We start from the raw sequence: 23,352 nt of genomic DNA, 5'->3' as shown, positions 1-23,352 counted from the left end.
AAACGAAGGCACTAACCACAAGTGAGAACAAGAAGTTGATAGGTTATATAGGTTTAATTTTGTTTTTCTTTAAACATGGGCTACAATAGTTTTAAAAAAAATATCGTCAAAAAGCTACCTGGAGCAACCCAAGGTAGCCTTGTAGGTAGTTCCGCCCCTGTATATGTCAACTTTCATTAATTTTTACGAAATTTGTCAATTTTATCAATAAATGTGCCACACATGACAATTTTGTTAAAAATGAATGAAAGTGTACCAATGTTCTTAAATTGGAACAATTTGTAAACTACACGGATCAAAATCGATGCAATTGAAAATTAAGGGATCAAGGCAGAACTAAAATAAGTTCGTAAAGGAAACGATTTTCCTCTATGTAGCATTCATAATCTAAAAGAAGAACTAAAATAAGTTTGTTGCCTCAAAATTATTTTCCACAGTTGTCTGCGTATTATAAATATGTGATAAGACGTATGTCCATTTTAATTGAATTTTTCATTTTAATCTTCTGACGAAGATAAGATGAAGAAAGAAACAACCAAAAATTAGGGATGCATATATGAAAAGACAAAACAACTCAAGAGAAAACATACAACAAAAAATAAAATTGGAAAGATAAAAAAGAACTCAAGATATGATTTCTAGCTACATCTGTTAGGAGATAAGTTCTTCACTAGATGAGCATGGATTGAGGATAAGAGGAAAGAAAGAGATGAGTTCTAGGTTCCAACTGCCAGCTACTTATTAGGAGGCAAGTTCTTAATTAGGTTAGCTGCAGGGTCGATATAAGAGGGAGGAGAAGCAAACATTAATTTAAAACTGATGAAAGACAAACAACTAACTCCAGAGACATGGGTTCCAAGTTCCAACTTCCAGCTATATCTTGAAGGAGGCGAGTTCATAACTAGGTGAGTTGGGAGAAATCAATGCTTCCTCCCAGTTCGGTGGAAGGAGGTGTATTTTGGTTTTCTATACAGTGTACCCAGCTCAACTATATTCGATATATTTTATCTCACTCATCACATGAAATGAAAACAATTAAAATTATTTTTAAATGGGCACTTCTTGATTCTGTGAAAAGAGTACCTTTAATTTCTTTTAGTTGTACAACATTTATCATAAGTCTATGATCTAAATCTGATTTTATGTCTAACAATTGGAGAAAGGCTTTCATGAAATGGGGATATAACACTATTTTATTATCTTCGGCCAATAATACTATGACACGAGTGATAATATATTCCACGTGATCTATCATTATTGGTTGAGTATAACAAAACAGTGTTATTCCCATTACAACTAAAGTATTATTTGTTGATGAATAAAGTCCCACATCAAAAATTTGGAAAAAAAAATAGTGTTGGTGTTTCCAATAGTTATGTGTCAGACGTTTATCCAATGCCTGCATGGATAAGAATTCTTAGACAAAATCATGTCACATAAAAAATTTCCTGTTGTTTTCCACTAAGTTATGTTATAATACGTAAATTATACGGAAACACCACGTAACTGTATTACGATTACATACAAATATTTATCCAATAAAAGGCGATCTAGAACATATCCAGCTACAAAATATAGTCTACATTAAAAGCAGTAGCAACAACCAAATCATACTCCTCCTTGCTAGCTATATAGTTCCATCACAAGGTTTTCATTGAACATGCCATGAATTAGACACCATTTTGTTTCACTAAAAATGATTTCAACAGGCTTGAGGCTCTCCACAGTTGTGCCAGCCACCGCGACAGCTGAGCAAAACATGGTCCATGAGCTCACAGACATGGACTTGGCCATGAAGCTTCATTACATCGAAGGGCTCTACTTCTTCAAGAGTGATGCAGTTGAAGGGCTCACAATATATGACCTGAAGAAACCTACGTTTCATCTGCTGCAGCTCTACTTCACTGCCTCCGGGAGGATTCGGCGATCCGAAACCGGCAGGCCCTTCATCAAGTGCAATGATAGTGGTGTGAGAATTGTAGAGGCATATTCTGAGGAAGCTATGGATCAATGGCTGGCCATGGCCATGGAGGATTCTTCTCTCTTTAATGGTCTTACTTATAACCAAGCCCTTGGTCCTGATCTTGGTTTCTCTCCTTTGGTCTTTTTACAGGTAATTTATAGCTTAGCTTTTCAAGTAAAAATAGACAAAGGAAAGAGGAATCTGCCAAAATCCCAAATCTAGAAACTGAAGCAAACCATATCTCATGAAAATTTCTTCATAAGTTTACCAATCGGGGAAGTGGAAAGTTTGCTTTGACTCAAGATTTGCTCTTCCTATATTCTAGCTCAACCACTTATTTTTGGTATTTACTATCTATTTGTTAAATTTATAATTTGCTATTACTTTTCAATTAAATTGTATATATTCTTAAAAAAAATTAAATCATTACTTCTACATATCTTTTGTGTTTCTATTAATTCTATATCTCTTTTAATTTTGTCGGTGCCTATATAGATGGGGAGACTTCAATGATATGAGTTATATCATCTCCTCACAATTATTTCATTGTCTAAGTAACATGTGATGAGTAGCTACGAGGAAGGGATGATTACCATTTCTCTTGCGTTGCGGCCTTCATTGCAAAAGTTCTGATAAATAGTGAAAAAAAGAGGTGCAATGAATTAGAAAATAGAAAAGGGGTTTAGAGTAGGGCAACTGTTATTTATGTTCTCATATACGGGCACAGTTAGAATTATAATGTTCGAGGCCGAAAATTTAGAATATTAGTATAAACTACTACACAAATTACATGTGAAAGCAAAATGTTTTTAAGTCATTCATGTATTGTTTGTTAGAGGGGAAATTTACCTAAACTAAGAAGTTTTCTCTTTAGAAATAGAAGAAAACAAACTCTCTTTTTTCTTTTTCTTGTTTAAAATTACATGGTTCTTCCCTCTAATGTCACTGCTCTTTTCTTCTTCTTCTTTTTTCTCTTTTTGATGTCGTGATTTCTTCTAAGCAGTTCACTTGGTTCAAATGTGGAGGAATGTCGGTGGGGCTGAGCTGGGCCAGTGTTCTTGGAGATGCATTTTCTGCCTCAGCATTCATCAACATGTGGGGGAAGATCATGGCAGGTCACCTGCCACTCAAGCCTCTGCACGTGCCAGTTCCTGGAAAACCTGAATTCCCAGCACTTTCAACCCCTAACACATCATCTTCTCTGAAAAGGGTTGATTCAGTAGGAGATTACTGGGTGACACCAAACAACTGCAAGATGAGGAAACATACTTTTCATGTTTCCGCCAAGAAACTTGATCATTTGCTCTCAAACCAATCAACCAAGTTCTCAGCTTTTGAAGTTCTTTCTGCTATAATTTGGAAATCCTTGTCGAAAATTAAGGAAAACTCAGAGCAGACAAGAAGGGTGACAATTTGCACAAATTCCCATGAAAGAAAATATGAAATTCCAAGTAACAACATAGTTTTGTGCACAGTTGAAGCTGATTTCTTGGTCACAGAAGCTGATGTCTCAGAGTTGGTGGAGCTGATTTTGAACAGAAGGGCAGAAGAGAAAGGAATAGTTGAGGAAATGAAAGGGTTGGAGAGTGGGAGCTCAGACTTCATAGCATATGGAGCAAATTTGACATTTGTGAATTTGGAAGAGGCAGAGATTTATGGGCTTGAATTGAAGGGACAAAAACCAGTTTATGCAAATTATAGCATTAATGGGGTTGGTGATGAAGGGGTTGTTTTGGTGCTTCCAGGGCCAAAATATGGCAAAGAGGAAGCTAATATTCATGGCGGCCGACTAGTGACTGTGGTTCTGCCTGAAAATGAAGTTGCGCAGCTGAAAACTGAGCTCCAAAGAGAATGGAGTACTGCCTGAAAACTGCTTGGTTAAATAAATAAATAAAAAAGAAAAGTAGAAAAGAAAGAAACAATGAAGTTTGCTTGGTTACAACTACAGAAAGAAAAAAAAGAGATGAAAGAAAATTGCTTGCTTATGTGATCATATGGCTAGCAAATTTTGAAGAGAAGGTTGTTAACTTATGAGCTTATTAACTGATCTTTATTGTACCAATACTTTAGTGGTATGATTATGAACATAGAATGGGAGTGGAAATAATGGAAGTCACTCTCATTCACAGAATCAGTCACTACAGTGTTTACTAGCACTTTGGGAATCAAAACAAAGATGAGGCTCGCATAAAATCAACAATTACACTATATGGTATGCCAATAATATCATAAAAACTTCAACTTGTGTGAAACTGGGATAACTCTGTTTAAACATCCTTATCCAATCACAAACTACCACTTTGAAAATTTATCACGCATAACATACCGCGATTGGTCGGGAATAGCAAAACAATGTTGTCCCCGTTTCACACAAGTGTTTCTCCAATAGTCTACCCTCATATTGTTATGATGTAATAATAAAAACCGCTCTAAGTGTGTGTATCGAGTTTGATCCCATTCTCGTGCATTAGAATAATTTAGAAATCGCTCTTGGAAAAAAAATGTTACTTGCAAGGGAAACAATTCAAGATAGTGCAAAGTTTGTCCCCATTCTATATTGACTAGTCCCGCTCATCTAAGAACCTAAAAATGAGGACATGTGAAGACCTTTTTGATAAAAGCCATTGGATTAATCTAACGACGCATATAGTTAGTGGTCTTTGAAAAAAAAACACGCTTAATGCTTGTCCCTTTCCTGCAATTCACAGTTGGCGCTAACCGTGGATTTTTTATTTTTTTATTTTTTTATTTTTTTATTTTTTTTTTGGGTTTGCAAATTAAAAGGGTTGTTTGAGAAAAACAAGGCTCATGAGTTAGGGCTACCACTAACTACATGTGCCGTTAGATTAATTCAATGACTTTATTAAAGAGGTCTTCACAAATCCTCATTTTCAAGTCCGCACTACCACTCCGGGTCTGAAGACTGAATTTTCTGGACCATCTAATCCTACTGCGCCACCTACCAAAGGGCCGATCGTCTCTAATAATTCCCACATTGAATGTTTCCATTGCCATGCTAAAGGACATATTGCCTCTCGTTGTCCACAACGCACATTAACTATCAGCGCTAGAACAGACGACCATTGTGATGTAGAGATTGTGGATCCTCTTGAGGGTGTGTATGACCCAGAAATTGACGATTGTTTTGATGATGACATACTCAATCAGGTTTCTGTTATGCGTTGTATCTATTTTGCACCCGCATTGCTTGATTCCTGAAAACGCACTAGTATTTTCCATACCTACGTTCCATGCAATAACCAAACATGTAAATTGGTTATTGATAGTGGTAGTACCATGAACGTCATCTCCAAGTCTGCCGTTACTCGTCTTAAACTTAAGCCCGAACCACATCCCCACCCTTTTCACGTAGCTTAGGTTGATAAAACTAAACTCCCAGTCACTGAGCGGTGTCTTGTTTCCCTTAAGCTCGGGACATGCGATGAAGACATTTATTTGGACCTACTGCCTATGAATGTTGCACATGTATTACTTGGCAGACCTTGGCTCTATGACCATCGCGTGCAGAATTGTGGTCATGAAAACACATACACTTTTCAACATGAAGGCAAAAGTATTACGTTACGCCCAGCCAATCCTGCGATCAAACCTACCAAGACTAATATTACCACCTCCTCTCCATCGCAGACAGGTAATGTGTCAGGTCATCAGTTGGCTCTATTATCTTATGGTGAATTTGAGAAAGAAAGTTTGGAGACAGGAGTTGTATTTGCTCTCGTGATCAAAGAGATATCTGCGGCCCCTTCCTATCAACAACCTGAACCTCTACATCAACTCCTCAATGAATTCTCCGATGTCATGCCAGATGACCTCCCAAACGAGCTACCACCCATGAGAGACATTCAACATGCCATCGACCTTGTCCCCGGATCACAACTTCCGAATCTTCCTCATTACCGCATGAACTCGTCTGAACGTGCCGAACTAAACACGCAAATTCAAGGTGTGTTGGATAAAGGATTTATTCGCCATAGCCTGAGCCCATGTGCTGTACCGGTGCTTCTTACTCCCAAAAAAGATGGCTCTTGACGAATGTGTGTTGATAGTAGAGCTATTAATAAGATCACAGTTAAATATCGATTCCCTATTCCACGACTTGAGGATATGTTGGAGGAGTTGGCAGGTTCCAAATGGTTTTCCAAGATTGACCTTCGTAGCAGTTACCATCAGATTCGTATTAGGGAAGGTGATGAATGGAAAACCGCATTCAAAACTCCTGATGGATTGTATGAGTGGCTTGTTATGCCATTTGGAATGTCTAACGCGCCTAGCACATTTATGCGTGTGATGACCCATGTTTTGCGTCCTTATATCGGAAAGTTTTTGGTTGTGTACTTTGATGATATCCTTATCTACAGCCATTCAAAAGAGGACCATCTGCAACACCTCCGGACAATTTTTCATATGTTACGCCAGGAAAAATTGTTTGTTAATTTGAAGAAGTGTTCTTTCCTTCAAGAACAAGTTTTATTTCTGGGATTCTTGTTTCCGCAGCTGGCATAAGTGCTGATCCTGACAAAGTTCACGCCATTGTAAATTGGCCGCTTCCTTCAACTTTAACCGAGACTCGAAGCTTTCATGGGTTAGCATCTTTTTACAGACGTTTTATTCCTAGTTTCAGTACTATAATGGCTCCTATCACAGACTGTATGAAGCAAGGCGAGTTTCGATGGACTCATGCGGCCACTCGAGCGTTTGAGGCATTAAAACAGAAAATGACAGAAGCACCTGTCCTACACCATCCAGAGTTGACTAAGGTTTTTGAAGTAGCACGTGACGCATCTGGTGTTGGCATTGGGGGCGTCTTAAGTCAAGAAGGACATCCTGTTGCTTATTTTAGTGAGAAGCTTAATGAGGCAAAGCAAAAGTATTCGACTTACAACAAGGAATTCTATTCCATAGTCCGTGCGCTACGTTATTGGCAATATTATCTGTTACCAAATGAGTTTGTCTTATATTCTGATCATCAAGCGTTAAGGTATCTCCATTCTCAACGTAACGTCAGTAGCCGCCATATTAAGTGGACTGAGTATCTTCAGATTTTCACCTTTGTGATTCGACATCGCCCAGGAGTTGATAATAAGGTTGCTGATGCACTCAGCCGAGTAGGCGTTATCCTTCAATCATTGACTGCACAAGTTGTGGGTTTTGATAAAATCAAAACTGAGTATTCTTCTTGTCCAGATTTTGGTCTCATTTTTCAGGAAGTTACGGCTAGAAATCGTCGTGATCATGTTGATTTTCTGCTGCGAGATGGTTATCTCTTTCGTGGAACGCAGTTATGCATTCCCCGTACCTCTTTACGTGATTTCCTTGTGTGGGAATTACATGCTGGAGGTCTGGCTGGACATTTTGGTAAAGATAAGACCATTACTCTAGTTGCCGATCGATTTTATTGGCCTTCATTGAAGCGAGATGTTGCTCACATCCTAGCCCAATGTCGCACCTGTCAGCTTGCCAAGGCTAGAAAGCAAAATACTGGATTATACACTCCTTTGCCAATTCCGCATACCCCGTGGAAAGATTTAAGCATGGACTTTGTTCTTGGCCTTCCTAAAACGGCACGCGGCCATGATTCTATCCTGGTTGTCGTTGACAGATTCTCTAAAATGGCTCACTTTCTGCCTTGCTCTAAAGCTGCTGATGCTTCTTATGTGGCCAAGTTATTTTTTAAAGAGGTCATTCATCTGCATGGGCTTCCTGTTTCTATTGTTTCAGACCGTGATGTCAAGTTTGTTAGTTATTTTTGGAAGACCTTGTGGAAGCTCTTTGGTACTTCTTTAAAGTTTTCGTCGGCATTTCATCCTCAAACAGATGGTCAAACAGAAGTGGTTAATCGTAGTCTTAGAGATTTATTACGATGTTTAGTCGGTGACAAGCAGGGTAATTGGGACCTCATTCTTCCTGTAGCAGAATTTGCTTATAATAATTCTGCCAACCGAACTACAGGTAAAAGTCCTTTCGAAATTGTTTACGGTGTGATGCCACGTCCACCCATTGATCTTGCTCCCCTTCCTATTGATGCCCGTCCTTCGGAATCTGCAACTACCTTTGCTGAGCACATTCGTCAGAAAATTTCTCTAAGTACGAACACATACCAACTTGCTGCCAATACTCATCGTCGCACTCAAGACTTCCAAGAAGGTGATTATGTTATGGTTCGTGTTTGCCCTGAGCGATTTCCCAAACATTCTTTTAAGAAACTTCATGCTCGATCGATGGGTCCTTATCGTATCCTTCGCAAGTTGGGTGCCAATGCTTACTTGGTTGAACTTCCTTCTGATGTTCATATCAGTCCCATTTTTAACGTATCTGATTTGTTTCCATACCGGGGTACTTTTACTCCTCCTGTTGCGACTGAAATAACCCATGCTATTGTTCCTCCTGCTGCTCCTCGCGTGCCTGCTTCCCATGCTGCTCCTACGGATCAAATCTCACAAGTCTTAGATCATGAAGTGGTGGCTTCAGCCCTTGGGGGGTTTTCTCGTTTTTTGGTTCGTTGGGTGGGACGTCCGGATACAGATGCTACTTGGATTACTGAAGATGAGTTTCATCAGCATGATCCTTCTCTTCTCCGTCAAGTTCAAGATGATTTGGCAGCAGCTGAAGTTACTGATGCTCGTCCTCCTATTATTCATACCTACAGTCGGCGCCATCGTCGTTAAACTCGCCAGAGTCAAGTTCTTTCAACCGGAGGAGAATGATGCAGGATGCATAGGACCTAAATTGTTTAGTTTCCTAATTTATTTGTTAGTTTCCTATATTCTTTAGTTTTCCAAATCCTAGTAGGATTTCTAAGTTTCCTATTTTATTAGGAATAGGATTTCTGTTTTAGCTGGGGATTTTAATCCTATTGTCTCTAGGTTTTAGTTTGCTATAAATACCCCTATGCAGTTCTTTAAAATTCAGATTTGAATATTGATTAAACCCTCTCTTAACTCTCTGATTTCTGCCTGCCTTCTATCTTTCTTTCCTTCAGCTTTTCTTATTCTTTTCTATCCTATTCCTCTGAGTGTTAAAACTAACACACCCAGAGCTGTGCTACATCAGATGAACTTGGTAAGCATCTGTCAATCGAAAATCCTCTCAGGATTTAGCCCAAATACAAATCCGTGCAATTAATACATACCTAAACAGTTGAATTTGGATTTGGGAGTCCAAATCCAAATCCACCCTACAAATAATACATTTACGAGGATTCATGGTCAAGAAAATTGTGATATTATACAAAAGAAATTAAAAATAAAACAAATAAAATTGTTCTATAAAGTCCATATAACAAAAAGACAATTCACATGCCAAAAATATATATATATATATATATATATATATTGTACACAACCATTAAAGTGTTGAGGTAAAACTCGAACAAAATCTTGATCTACGAAGATCACTTGGTGAAGCTAATCACCTATGCATCGTTGTCTACCAACACTCTAGATAATCCCGGATTTTCCATCATTTTATCTATGATTTTCTTCAGTGCAGGTGCACTCACCCTGCACTTCTGATCAACAAAACAAGATCTACCTTCTTCAGCTGCCTTGCAAAGCTGGGGGTCCAATGGTACCTTCCCCAGAAAAGGCACCCCCATTTCCCTGCACATTCTTTCGGCTCCACCACCACTACTATCAAACACTTCAGTGCAAGCTATTATGTTTAAAAATTCTGGTGTTCTCTCTTTCAGATGCTCCCTTGCCCATTCTGTGACGTCTATTTGCTCACCGGTCTCTGTCATCCTCAAAAATTTGAAATCCATCACTGGCTGGCACAAGCCACTCATGTTCTCAACAATCCCAAGGACCTGAACCCCAACTTTCTTGCAGAAACTTACTTCTTTCCGAACATCAATCAGGGAGACCTGTTGTGGAGTGGTGACTATGATTGCACCATCTATTGAACCAGCATCGAGGTATTGAACAATTGAAATGTGCTCATCTGAGGTCCCAGGAGGAGCATCAACTACTAGAAAATCAAGCTCACCCCAATAAACATCCTTCAAGAATTGCTTAATGAGCGCATTTTTGCGCGGTCCCCTCCATATAACAGCTTCATCAGGTTCTGGAAGCATGAACCCAATTGACATGACCCCAAGGTTGGACTCAACATAGACTGGAGACCAGCCAAGGTTGCTCTGGTGGATTTCTTGGCCTTCTAGGCCAAGCATCTTTGGGATGCTCGGGCCACAAATGTCAATGTCAAGAAGACCCACCTGGAAGTCCATAGCAGCTAGTGCAAATGCAAGTTGGGCAGAGAATGTGCTCTTGCCAACTCCACCTTTTCCTGATAAAACCAGTATCTTATGCTTTACAGTAGCCATCCTTTCTGCAATTGCAACCACGTCTGTACAAAAACAATATACAAATGATGAATACAAAAGCACATCATCCTTGATTCATATAAGATGGTTTTTTATGGAGGAAAAAGAATGTCGACATGGAACCAAAACTTGCACAGTTGCACAAATGAAGAAAATCACAGAGGGGTTATTACTAATTTATCCCCCTCCCCGCAACAACAACACCATCTACTAAGGTATAAGCCACATAATTACAAAATTACATTCGAACTTTGGAGGCAGCACATAAAATATAAGAAGAAACAAGCTTGAGATTATTTTGATGCATATGAAGTGTTTTTGCGGTCAAATGAAAAAATTATGCTATTATTCAGATGTGCAAAGATTACTAGGGCCAAATTATTCATGATTGATCTGAATCAACAATTTCATGACATTCACATAAAAGCATCCACTTTGGCTTGTTCATCTAAATGCGTATCATACTTGAATAACTCAGAGCAACATAAAAAAATAACTTACAAGAATCACTGGCCATAATTAACCAAAAAAAAGTTGAAGTTTGCAGCTAAACCGAACAAAAGCATAGCTTTAGCAGTAAAAGAGTGAAATGAAACCTGGGTCAGGCCCCTTTGGAGCAGTAGCACAAATTTGTTGATTTGGGCATCCTTCGCATGCATCAGATTTTCCAGCAGAATCGGACTGAGGACCTGGACAATCTGAAAAAAAATATAAAAAATCCCACAAATTAAAAAAAAAAAAAAAAGTAAAAAAAAAAATTATTATTATTATTATAAAAAGATGAAGAAGAAATTAAGACAGCTCAACTGAACAAAACCCAGAAAAACTTGAGAATTGAGATTATGAAGAAAGACATACGTTCATTGGCGTTTTCGGGAATTTCACCATTCTCCATGACGATTGGGGGTCTCGCTTTTCCTTTTAAGTATTGGCTTGGCTTTACTGTAAATGCCTTTGATTTTGAGGGAGGGAGAGAGTGTCAGAATAAAGAAAAGGGCCTTTGCTACAGAAAAACTGAGATCATGTGGCAGCCACAGTCATGCTATATAAGGGGACATGATGATGTAACATATTCTAGCATGTTCAAAGCTTGCATGTGCACTGTACTATACCTATTAAATTAAAAGATTAAAAAGAAGCAGCAGAAGAGGGGAAACACAATCTGGAGGTCAGTATTTTGACGATTTTAGAGAATCACTTATTTTCTGCTGAACAAAGAGAAATGCCCCTGTTTTGACATGCACCAAAGTATCATGTTTTGCCTTTTACTTTTGCTTGCTAACAATAGAACTATAACATCCTGGGGGATTAAACCTAATCCACTTTCTATGCTGATTTTTAAGAAGGTTTCAATGCCCCTGTTTTTGACAATAACCAAAGCAGCTATCACCTAAGTAACTCTCTCGACGACCAAACATCTTCAATTCCTCATATTGCTGAATTTTGTCCTATCTATGTGAAACACCTAAAGTAATTTAAGAAACTAAGACATGCAGATGACTGGAACTTGACCTTAAAAAAAGAGATGGAGAACTGGGATTTGGGAAGTACAGGGAGGGAAACAAACAAGGTTAAGATTACTGTTTTTTTCCCTAGAAGGAGCTTAAAAACAAAATTTTCTTTACAGCTGCATAGAGAACTATAGAGGGAGGCGTACACAATTAGTGTGATTGCAATTGTTCAATCACAAAGTAACAGAAAGTTCATGACATCATAATATCATAACTATTCATTTTGGACACAATATGTCCCTCTCGAATTATTATCAGATATTTAGTATAACCTATTCTATTTTTTCACTATGGGATGCTTGGGACATGACATTTGTTTGGCAGCTAATAAACTTCAGAAGCTCTGAGACTGAGAGTCCGTTTTAAGACAGATCCGAAAAGCACAAGCAGTAAGTGAATAATGAGAAGCATGAGGTCACACAACCAACCCATTAGCAATTTAGCAGTAAACACTTGTATTTGGACATAAACACAACAAAGACTGGAAATCTTCAAAACACAAATAATGGGGCAAAGCAGTTTGCATAAAGATTAGAAAAACATCATTGATCAACTTTAATGCTCTGTAATATTTTCTTCTAATATAATGACATCTGAACATAACTAGAATAGAAGCCCATCCCCCTTAAAGGCGTAAAAATATTGCTGCAACTATACACAAACCAAGTTCGCTGCAATATCATACCTTAACGGATACCTTCAGCCCCTTTTCTGCAATATCAACAGTACAAATTGGAGTTCCAACCTGCACAAAAATAGCACATAATAAAAACACAGAATTCAGTAAAATCAACAAACCAAATCCCCACAACCAAAATTTCCTACTTCAATGAAAGTTCAAATTCATATTCACCCCCACGAAATACCGACCAGATAATATGTAATAGAGAAAGAGGAGGGAGAACTGTCTACCTGAGCTGAGAAAGACCGACCAAGTTGAAAGCAAGAGAGAGAGCGCGACGAGGACAGAGAGACGGTGAGCAAGAGAAGGCGAGAGGGAGAGAGAGAGGGAGCGATGCGGTTCATAAGTTATATCCCTCAATTTGGGTTTACAAAATCCTCTTGGTATTTAAGCCCAAATACAAAGCCATGCACCCAAATCCAAATACACCCCGAGCCAAATGGGCCCTAAGCTTATTCGATCAATTTGTTCTCTTCTTTCTGTTTTTCTTTCTGTTTTGCTGACGTCTATGTCAAAAGTGAGGTTCTATCTTTTAACTGTTAAATCATACTAATCAATTTGATCGAACGGCTAATCAATTTGATCTAACAATTAAAAAGTAAGGCCTCACCCAAGGGCCATATATAAGGTCATCACTATAGAATTCTTGCAGATTAGAGAAGGTTTTAGGCTTTACTTTACTCTTATAGCCTAAGGCTCGTTTGGGATTTTTTTGGGCCAAAAACCTGCTTCACTTTAAGGATGTGTTTGGTTCATGGTAAAGGAGGTTTGGGATGGAAAATTAATTGTTTTCCCATGTTTGGTAAGTTCAATCATGGGAAATAGTTGTCTGGTACATGGAAAAATAGGGGGGAAATGTAACCCTCCTGCCCTCTTGAGTTTCATTTTCCCTTCCCATGAGAAACATTGGGAAAATGAGTTAAATGCACATTATTCATGACCATTTTGTCCGCATTAACAATTTATAATTACAATATAGCATTAAATGCATTTGTTTTATTTGATTTCATATTAGTATAATTGGAAAATTAAACATACTTTTTTTTACATTCCAAACATATGAAATATAATAAAGTGATATTTCTTGGTTACTTTCCCCAACATTGTCAAACATGGGAAAGAAATATTCTATTTCTCATTCATTGGGAAAAGACATGGGAAATATTTCCCATCAAACCTTTTCCGCGAACCAAATGGGACCTAAAGTTAAGTTGTTTAAGGTATTTGGTAAAAATATAATATTATGATTATTTTAAAAGCAATGGCCTTTTGACAGTAGCTTTTAAGCTACTTTCAAAAGAAGCAGAGATGAACATTTAGTGAATTTTTTCAATTCTCATAATACCATCATTAATTTTCATCACCACCACCACCACTACCACCTCCATCATCACCACATGATTAGCACATAATATTTTTCAACATTATGTCTATTTTAGTCATTATTCATAGTTACAATAGTTTTATATTAAAATTTACCAAACAGTTTTGATATTGCTTTTTATACCAACAACACTTTAAAAATATTTTTTTTATCAAATATGGAACTGCTTCACGTTACAATTGATAATTTTCATATCACATCAGAAGCTGCTTTTTTAAAAATTGATAGCAATCTCAAACTGGCTCTAAGTAAAATTCTATACGATTCTAATAAAAATAACAAGCAAAACTTAATCAAACCATACTTATATAGTTCCAGTTCGGTCCTTATTTTGGACCCACATAAGGGCATTTTGGATGACAATTGTAATCAAAAGCAATCTAAAAGATAAATACTTCACATATTTCACAAGGATTGCACATATAAGGCACTCATAGATTAAGTATAAACAATCAAATGTAATTAAACGATAGGACTGAAAACATACCCACTAAGGTTAAGCAATTCTAAGTTTGAGTAACTTGAAGCAATAGCAGCAACAATGATATCAACCACTATTTAAGTAATGTTATTTGTATGTGGGACTCACTTGTATTAGAGATATGGTCATCAATGTGATGTTATATGTACAATATTTATTGACTACATTTATTATCATCTATCTAATATGGGTTGGTCCCACATACATTATTTTTTGTAATCGAGTCAACCACTCCTCTTAGTTGATTCCATTATCGATTTTGAGGGTATTCAATTATAGATTTTAACGTGGAGCCCACATAATTTTGTTATTTCTTACGTGTTTTGCTTTTTTGAGAAAAATCGATGGTAATTATTGATGAAACTGAACAACGTAGAAAGCAGTCATAGTGTCGAATATGGGTATAATATCTCCAGTGACCAAACACAACAACATGTTGATTTGATATGGAAAGAATTATGCCTAAACCAAAAAAGACTTAAATCCCTGATTCAGCAGCTAGAAGCACCTGTACTCAGACTTACAAGATAGATCCAATGCGTTGCAACAAAAAACAGCACATTCGTGTCGAAAGCCGAAAACTAAAATACAAAACATAGCAAACTCCTAAAGAGTTCGTGAGAATTATTTGACTAAAACAAACAAAGAAACAGGCTCATCGCTCCACATCTTCTCGGGCAACCGAAGGGACTCATACTGCTATACCAGCTAAATCTTTAGGGCCGCACCTGCTAAACCCCAACCCACACAATCTGACAACTTCCATTTTTGTAACTCCAAAATTTGAAGTGGAGCCAAATCCTTGTATATGCCAAAACGACAACTATATCATGGCTACAATAGTGTTTCTCGATGGCTACTTCAACAACACAAAACAAACGAACATAGCAACCAATGCTAAACACACTGACGTCGACGTCGTCACCTCCACCGTGATAGAGAACACCACCGAAGCCACCAAAAGAATGGGCAGTAAGAGCCACCCAAAGAAAGTGGAGAGAGAGAGAGAGAGAGAGAGAGAGAGAGAGAGAGAGAGAGAGAGAGAGAGAGAGATAGGTTGAAAAGGAAGGAGAATGAAGGGAAAGAAGAGGGGGAGGAAGGGAGGAGTTAGAAATTGAGTGTTGGAATTGGAATCAATCAAATACCAATTCTTGATAAATAAACATCCCATTAAATAGTACAAATTATTTTGCGAAATGTGTGGATAAACAATTTACAAATTGATGTTTTTGTTTTTGTCAATGATGTAAAATTAATGCTTATAAACCTACTTATGCTTGGCCAATTTGATTTAAAGAAAAAATAGTTTTATTTTTAAAGTAGTATTATTAATATTTTTACATGTAAATACAATATTTTTTTCGTATTTAAATTTACAAGTTTTTATTCAATATGTACTTATCAGTCAGAGCAAACAAAATTCAGACTAAAGATCTAGGAAATAAGGAGCTTTCCAAGGAAGGATGAGTTACTCCCATAATTTTAGTGCAGGGTACTTAATTTGACCACAACAGAAGAATATTCTAACAAAAGATGAAGAATTAGGGGCAGGTGAAAAGATAATATAAAAATTTAGACACAATTCCATAAAGCAATGTGAAAAAGCATAAAATTAACATTTAGAATATAGTCGTACCATAACTTTATATCAAATCTCTGAAAAATAATAAGAGTATCTATCTCATGCTTTACGTTCATGATAAAAATAATATAAAATTTAAACACAAGTCCATAAAGCAATGTGAAAAAGCAGAAAATTAACATTCAGAATATAGTCGTACCATAACTTTATATCAAATCTCTTAAAAATAGTAAGAGTATCTATCTCATACTTTACGTTCATGATAAAAATTAACTCTCATACTTTAGGTTAAAATTCAGATTAGCAAATTATGTTATAATTTAGTATAGGTATTATATTCGTTTTCGAATGCGTTATTTATACAGTAATAATCAAAGGGAGCAGAGTTTTCACACATATTATCAATGTGCTATGGGGATTAGAACTTGATATCACTGATATGCAAATAAATACCATTTTCTAATGAGTTAGACCCTAGTTGACCATAAAAAAAAAACACAACTGTTTTTAAAGCAAAAAATAAAACTTTTTTTTTTTTAACGGGAAAAAAAAAACACAAAGAATTGTTTTTGCTAAATGGCCAAAGTATGACCAGGGAGAAAGTTCCCAAGAGCTTTCCAATCTTGTCAACGCCAAAAGTCGGATCGCAGTTAAAAAGAGACACAAAAAAAACATAACGCCCCAAAAAATTTGCTAGCTATAATTATAGATTCAAAAAGCAGCCTTTTTTTTTCCTTTTTTTTTTTTCAATTTTCGTTTCTTATTTTATTTATTTGACAATAAATAAATATTAAAGCCGGCTCAAATCTCTGGTCAATCTCTCTCAATCAATCTCGTTCACCAACCTCGCTACGCTGCCATAGAAGAAATCGAACACCGAGAGAACTCCATAGCTCCTGCACCACTACCAGCGGTTCAGCTCACAGAGAGCTGAGAGCGCAATTAGATTGGAGCTCGAATTTTGACTGAGATTTCAGGATGAGTTCGAATTCGGATTTGGTAAGCATGTTGGAGTCGGCGCTAGGGGTTTCGTTCGGTGGTTCGGTGACGGATTCGGTGGTGGTGATCGCGACGACCTCAGTTGCGTTGATACTTGGGGTTTTGGTGTTGGTGTGGAGGAGATCGTCGGATCGGAGCCGTGAGGTGAAGCAGCTGGCGGTGCCCAAGCCGCTGGTGGTGAAGGACGAAGAGGACGAGTTTGAGGTTGCGTCAGGCAAGACTAGGGTCACGATCTTCTATGGGACTCAGACTGGTACAGCTGAGGGCTTCGCTAAGGTAAACAATTTTGTTTGAATTTTTTAAATGCTCTCTTGTGTTTGTGTAAAGTTCCAATATTCGTGTTTAATAGTTTATGTTTGTGATTAAAGAGTTGAGCTTTGTACGGTTTTGGGATTTGGATTGGTTTGTTTTGTTTAGGAGGTTGACGGGGAAGGTTATATTTTAAAAAGAAATATTAGAATTGGGAGAGCTGAGTAGTGTCTGTGTTAAATTAGTGGTTCGGGTTAAGGATTTTATTAAAGACGTGTAAATAATTCTATATGTCTGCGTGTGTTACTGCGAGTCTGCAATGGAGAGTCAGCTTCGGATGTTTTCTCTCGAGGCAAGATGGCCACTTTCTCTAAATGGATTCAAAAGGGCCGTGGTAATCTTGAATTTTGGGAATTCGTGGCAAAAGAATGGAAATGAAATGGTGGAGTTGTTGGTAATGTGTTAACTTTTTTTGGCCTGTAGAGATTGAACCCACAGGAGAAAATGTCAGGTTGAGATGTTCATGACTATATGGCACGTCTGCTTCACACTTCAGGTGTTCTTGATTTAAGTGGCTAGTGTGAAGTTTTATATACAATTGATGCATTCATGACAGCTTCACTGTACTAATCAAGTGGTTGTGGTAATCTGTTAATATCCTCTGCTAAAGTGATGTTTAGTTTAGTTTCTGGTTGAACACAGCTAAAAGTTATCTGTTCATTTATGTATCCTGAACTTACAACATAGAAAGTCTTTTATAGTGTTCTTTTGCTAATTTCTCTTACTTTCTTACTGTTGTGTTTTGATGTGAGCATAGGCTTTGGCAGAGGAGATCAAGGCAAGATATGAGAAAGCTGCTGTCAAGGTTCTTGACCTGGTATGTAGGATGGGAATTGGTCCTTTGTATTGCATTTTTGCAGGACAAATTGCTTTATCTGAAATGTTTAATAAGATATATTTGTTTATGGGTTGAATTAGGATGATTACGCTGAGGATGATGATAAATATGAAGAAAAACTGAAGAAAGAGACTTTGGCATTTTTTATGTTGGCCACGTAAGATACACATTTACCTATACTGAAATTATGTTATTTTTAAAATCTTACTCGTTTTCCTAAAAGTGTAGTGCATTCAATACCTTGTAGTTATGGAGATGGCGAGCCAACTGATAATGCAGCAAGATTTTATAAATGGTTTACGGAGGTTGGAAGCTTTATAGTAAACGTTGAGTTGATCAACATTTTAAAGTCACAACTGTGACATTTTTGTTGCTGTTTAATAATTTGAGATTTCATGGTCTCGTTTCAGGGAAAAGATCGGGGTGGTTGGCTACAACATCTACAATATGGTGTTTTTGCTCTGGGTAACCGACAATATGAACATTTCAATAAGGTAAAATTGGTACTATATTTTTGTTCATTCCTTCTATATGATATTGTGTCTTCTGACGGCACCCTTATTGAAACAGATAGGAAAAGTGGTTGATGATCAACTTAGTGAAGAAGGTATAACTACACTTGTTTTCTTTCTCGTGTTGCTATTGGATGAATAAAAGTTTTCCTTATGTACCTTGTCTCTTGCATTTCAATATGATTATTGATATGTGTACTGTAAGATCGTACTGAATTTTTATTTTTTTTTGGCATTCTATGGAAAGACTGGTACTCTTGACTGACTTGCATTTTCTAATTATGTGAATGCATATGATATTTGCTTGTGATTAAGTATTACATTACTACTTGGGTGCTGAGTAGGTACAGCTGCACTTATTGTATAGTAAAAGAACAGATTAAGATTTATGGTTGAGGTTTCTAATTTTATTTATTATTTATTTTTTTTGGCATCTCGTTGTTTTTTATGTAGTTTATTTCACTAACTTCCTCTGCTTATTTCTCATCACATTTGCCTCTTTCGGTTGATCCAGGTGCAAAGCGTCTCATTCCTGTTGGCTTAGGTGATGATGATCAATGCATTGAGGACGATTTTTCTGCTTGGTATGCTGTAGTCTTGTTGTCACATTTTCTTTTTTCGATTGCCCCCTTTTAAGATAATATCTTTATTTTGGGAAGTGTTAGTATGGCATCTTTCCCCTGCTGCATTTGTTTTATAAGAAACACAAGCTTTATCATGAGGAAACGCCAAAAATACAAGAAGCATGGACAAGTAGTCCATGAAACACCAACAACTAACAGGAGAAACACAAAAAACCCACTGAGAAAACCTAAACCTTTTCTGCTGCGTTAACTGTAATGTTTTGGTTTTTCTCTAGGAGGGAATCGTTGTGGCCTGAGTTGGATCAAATACTCCGAGATGAAGATGATACAAACTCTGTTGCTACGCCATATACAGCTGTGATTCCAGAATATAGGGTTGTTATTCATGACTCTACCGTTGTTACCTCTTATGAGGATAATCTTTTGAATATGGCAAATGGCAATGCTTCGTTCGATATCCACCATCCTTGCAGGTACTCAGAGATTGTGCATGTCTTGCTTCTTTTACAATTATTTTGTTCTAGTAAGATTGGCGTAGCCTTTTGTTTTTATTTTTTATTTTTTCTTCTTTTGCTCTCCCCATTTTTATTTTCTGTTACTGAATTTTGTCTTGCTTGTTTTCCATAAAGAGTTAATGTTGCTGTTCAAAGAGAGCTTCACAAACCTGAGTCTGACCGCTCTTGCATCCATCTGGAATTTGATGTCTCTGGAACTGGTATTACGTAAGTTCTGAAATGTATTCACTGCTTTTGTTTAAAGACTCTGGTGATAGGTGAATACTTATTCCATTCATCTTTGTCATATGTATAATAGAAATAGTTTGTGGTGATAGGCTTATCTGTTTCAGTTTTTCTTTGTTTTGTTTATTAAAATAGCAATGGACTTCTTGTCCATGTCTTGCATGGTTTGAGCTTGTGTTCAGTAAAAGTTTCTTAAAGTAGGTGTAAGATTGCGTTGGCAATTTATATTCATGAGTATTCCTCACCAACCTTGCCTGACGAGAAGCAGTAACTTGGGGTGCTTACCTTTCTTGAATTTTTTCCTGTGCATATTGTGTTTCTTCTTTAGGTCTACTTTATGTTAGTATGTCAGCGATAACAGATTTTGAATTTATCATTTTATGAGTAATACAATTAAGAAAGAAATCTTCCTTCTGTAGATTCTGTATAACTAATTTTAAATCTGGGGGAACTAAAAATAAATGGTTCCTGAGCCCAAAAGAAAAGGGTTTTGAGCTCTTTTTCTAATATACGATTGAATCTGAATGACGTTTTTTTGTTAGTGCTGGAATTATCAACCTGATGATCTAATTTGTTTCCTTTGTTTCAGATATGAAACTGGAGACCATGTGGGTGTTTATGCGGATAATTGTGTTGAAACGATTGAAGAAGCTGCAAAGTACTTGGGTCAACCTTTAGATTTGCTGTTCACCCTTCATACTGATAGTGATGATGGCACCCCTCTTGGAAGTTCATTGCCGCCTCCTTTCCCTGGTCCTTGCACACTCCGCACTGCATTGGCGCACTATGCTGATTTATTGAACCCACCTCGGAAGGTGATCTTCATGCTTTTGCCAGTTCCCTTCTTTTTCTTATTGTTTTAGTTATTATTATTTATTTTTTGGTATTTATTACTTTTTTGTATTTGTTTCAAATTATTTGTCTTGTCAGGCTGCTCTTCTCGCTTTGGCTGCACATGCAGTTGAACCAAGTGAAGCAGAAAGACTTAAGTTTTTATCATCATCTCAGGGGAAGGTTGGCAATTTTCATGGAAACTTTCTTACTTGGTTATGTTCTTTTTGCATATGCATGTTTCTTTTTATATTTCATATATACTCTTACCATATGTTTTCCACTATCCAGGATGAGTACTCAAAATGGATTGTTGGAAGTCAGAGAAGTCTTGTTGAGGTAATGGCTGAGTTCCCATCAGCTAAGCCTCCACTTGGTGTGTTTTTTGCTGCAGTAGCCCCTCGGTTACAACCTCGTTACTATTCCATATCATCTTCACCAAGGTGATTTCCCTGTACTACTGCTTAGGATAGTATTTGTAGAAAATTAATTAGAAATGTAGAAACCTAATTAGTATTGTTTGCTTTAACAGGTTTGCCCCCCATCGTGTTCATGTGACCTGTGCTTTAGTTTATGGTCCGACTCCAACTGGCAGAGTTCACAAAGGAGTGTGTTCCTTCTGGATGAAGGTAATATCGAGATGTGACTATGGAGCACTCTCTCTCTCTCTCTCTCTCTCTCTCTCTCTATATATATATATATATATATATACACTAACTCTTTTGGTTTGTGAAATGCCAAAACCTTTCAAACTTTCTTACTGCACAACTTAGTATTTGATTGTATCTAACAATGAACTGTGTTGAATAAAATCAGAATGCAGTGTCTCTAGAGAAAAGTCATAACAGTAGCTGGGCTCCTATTTTCATTAGGCAATCTAATTTCAAGCTACCTGCGGATCCTTCAGTTCCAGTTATCATGGTGGGGCCTGGCACTGGCTTCGCACCATTCCGAGGATTTCTCCAGGTTAGAAATTGCATTAAACATTCTGAGTTTTCCTTGTTTATTTGTGGAAAAGAAAGAAATAATTTTCCTTGTTTATTTGTGGAAAAGAAAGAAATAAAGTATTTCCCCTCTTCAGGAAAGGATGGCCTTGAAAAAGGAGGGCGCTCAGTTAGGTCCTGCACTTCTCTTCTTTGGTTGTAGAAATCGCAGGATGGTAAACATCGTTACTCTGTGCCTTTCAGTTGTTAATATTGTGGAATACTTTGTGCTTGTAATGGATAAATTTATAGGCTTGATCTTTGTGTTTGTAGGATTTTATTTATGAAGATGAGTTAAATAATTTTGTCGACGAAGGTGTGCTGTCAGAGTTAATTGTTGCATTCTCACGGGAGGGACCAACAAAGGAGTATGTCCAACACAAAATGATGGATAGAGTAAGTATTTGTAGGAAGCACAGTGGTTTCTGTTCATTAGATAAATACCTTATTAATTGTTGCACCAATTTTATTCCATATTCAGGCAGCACACATGTGGGACCTAATATCTCAAGGGGGATACTTTTATGTATGTGGTGATGCCAAAGGTATGGCTAGAGACGTTCATCGGACTTTGCATACGATTGTGCAGGAGCAGGTGCCTATTACTCTCTCTCTCTCTCTCTCTCTCTCTCTCTCTAAAAAACCTGTACATGGACAAAATAGCTACACATGCTTGTAGAATCCTTAAGTAACTATCTATCTCTCGTTGCCATTTTGTGGTTTTCCAAAATCTCTAGAAAATGTATTTGACATAATCGAAAAGCTTTCACCAAATTATGAATCGGATGATTATTTAAGTAATTGGTCTTGTGGATCGGTGTTTCGTGTGTCCTTGGTTTGGAATTTGACACTAATGGCTTTTCTTTGATCCATTTTTCCAAAAACAAAAAATCTTTGACTTGTGCCATAACTGTTTGAGGGTTTGTTTTCCAATACTTTGTTTCTTATTTTCGTGTTGAATCGGATCACGTTACAAGTTCTGTCGGGAAAAAAAATAATTTCAGGAAAAGGTGGACTCAACAAAGGCAGAGGCTATAGTGAAACAACTTCAGATGGATGGACGGTATCTTAGAGATGTCTGGTGATATCGCCTTCCCTTTGGGTTGTTTTGTATCATCTTTCAGAACATTGGAATTTTATGTATATCTTCAAGGTCAGGCTTCACCTGCTGGATCTCTGCCCTTCAAAGTTATAGCAGCAGATTTGGACAAGACTGTTGGAAACTGAAACCTGGTTTCCCTAAAAGGTTTTAGTATATCGGATCGATCTCGGTCTGCCATTATTATTTTTTCATCCTTTTTTTTAAATAGGTGGGTTATTTAATTTTTAGGAAACTACATGTTAGCTAGTCACAAAGATCTCAAAACAGAGACAAGAACTGCTGTAGGTTGATTTGGATAATGTTGTATGAAATATTTTAGTGAATTATGATAATTAAAATAAAGCTTAAGTTTGTGGCGTGTATTAATTCCCTTTTAATTTCATTGTTTACTTTCTAGTTCTCTGGTTGATCTGGTATGATTTACTAGGATTGAGATTGGGTCACCTAAGTAACATAAAAAAATAAAAAATAAAAATAAAAAAGAGCAGCTAAATTGCTTTTATTTAGTGC

General features: G+C 37.1%; 3 protein-coding genes across 4 annotated transcripts; 2 read left to right on the top strand and 1 right to left on the bottom strand.

The window, feature by feature from the left end:
• Positions 1,609 to 4,187, top strand: LOC18789362 (protein ECERIFERUM 1). The gene is made up of 2 exons (XM_007222372.2): positions 1,609 to 2,113; positions 2,967 to 4,187. The coding sequence occupies exons 1-2, from the start codon at positions 1,697 to 1,699 to the stop codon at positions 3,828 to 3,830; spliced, it is 1,281 nt and encodes a 426-aa protein (XP_007222434.1). The 5' UTR covers positions 1,609 to 1,696; the 3' UTR covers positions 3,831 to 4,187.
• LOC18788280 (cytosolic Fe-S cluster assembly factor NBP35) lies at positions 9,077 to 12,851 on the bottom strand. 2 transcript variants are annotated; one of them, XM_020555658.1, is made up of 5 exons: positions 12,728 to 12,851; positions 12,501 to 12,560; positions 11,163 to 11,256; positions 10,901 to 10,993; positions 9,077 to 10,327 (listed from the first exon to the last, which is right to left on the bottom strand). In XM_020555658.1, the coding sequence occupies exons 1-5, from the start codon at positions 12,839 to 12,841 to the stop codon at positions 9,396 to 9,398; spliced, it is 1,293 nt and encodes a 430-aa protein (XP_020411247.1). In that variant the 5' UTR covers positions 12,842 to 12,851; the 3' UTR covers positions 9,077 to 9,395. The 2 variants fall into 2 exon arrangements, with proteins under 2 accessions (XP_020411247.1, XP_007222379.1); XM_007222317.2 differs by having other exon boundaries at positions 10,901 to 11,002; positions 12,728 to 12,850.
• LOC18788878 (NADPH--cytochrome P450 reductase) lies at positions 16,581 to 23,208 on the top strand. The gene is made up of 18 exons (XM_007226917.2): positions 16,581 to 17,219; positions 18,010 to 18,069; positions 18,171 to 18,247; positions 18,338 to 18,395; positions 18,501 to 18,584; positions 18,661 to 18,697; positions 19,117 to 19,186; positions 19,462 to 19,659; positions 19,816 to 19,908; positions 20,516 to 20,741; positions 20,857 to 20,940; positions 21,049 to 21,200; positions 21,290 to 21,386; positions 21,574 to 21,723; positions 21,839 to 21,916; positions 22,014 to 22,136; positions 22,222 to 22,335; positions 22,745 to 23,208. The coding sequence occupies exons 1-18, from the start codon at positions 16,923 to 16,925 to the stop codon at positions 22,823 to 22,825; spliced, it is 2,079 nt and encodes a 692-aa protein (XP_007226979.1). The 5' UTR covers positions 16,581 to 16,922; the 3' UTR covers positions 22,826 to 23,208.

Source organism: Prunus persica, chromosome G1, assembly GCF_000346465.2.
Source record: "Prunus persica cultivar Lovell chromosome G1, Prunus_persica_NCBIv2, whole genome shotgun sequence".
In the NCBI taxonomy this organism is placed as follows: Eukaryota; Viridiplantae; Streptophyta; class Magnoliopsida; order Rosales; family Rosaceae; genus Prunus; species Prunus persica.
This window is presented reverse-complemented; position numbering and strand designations above follow the sequence as displayed.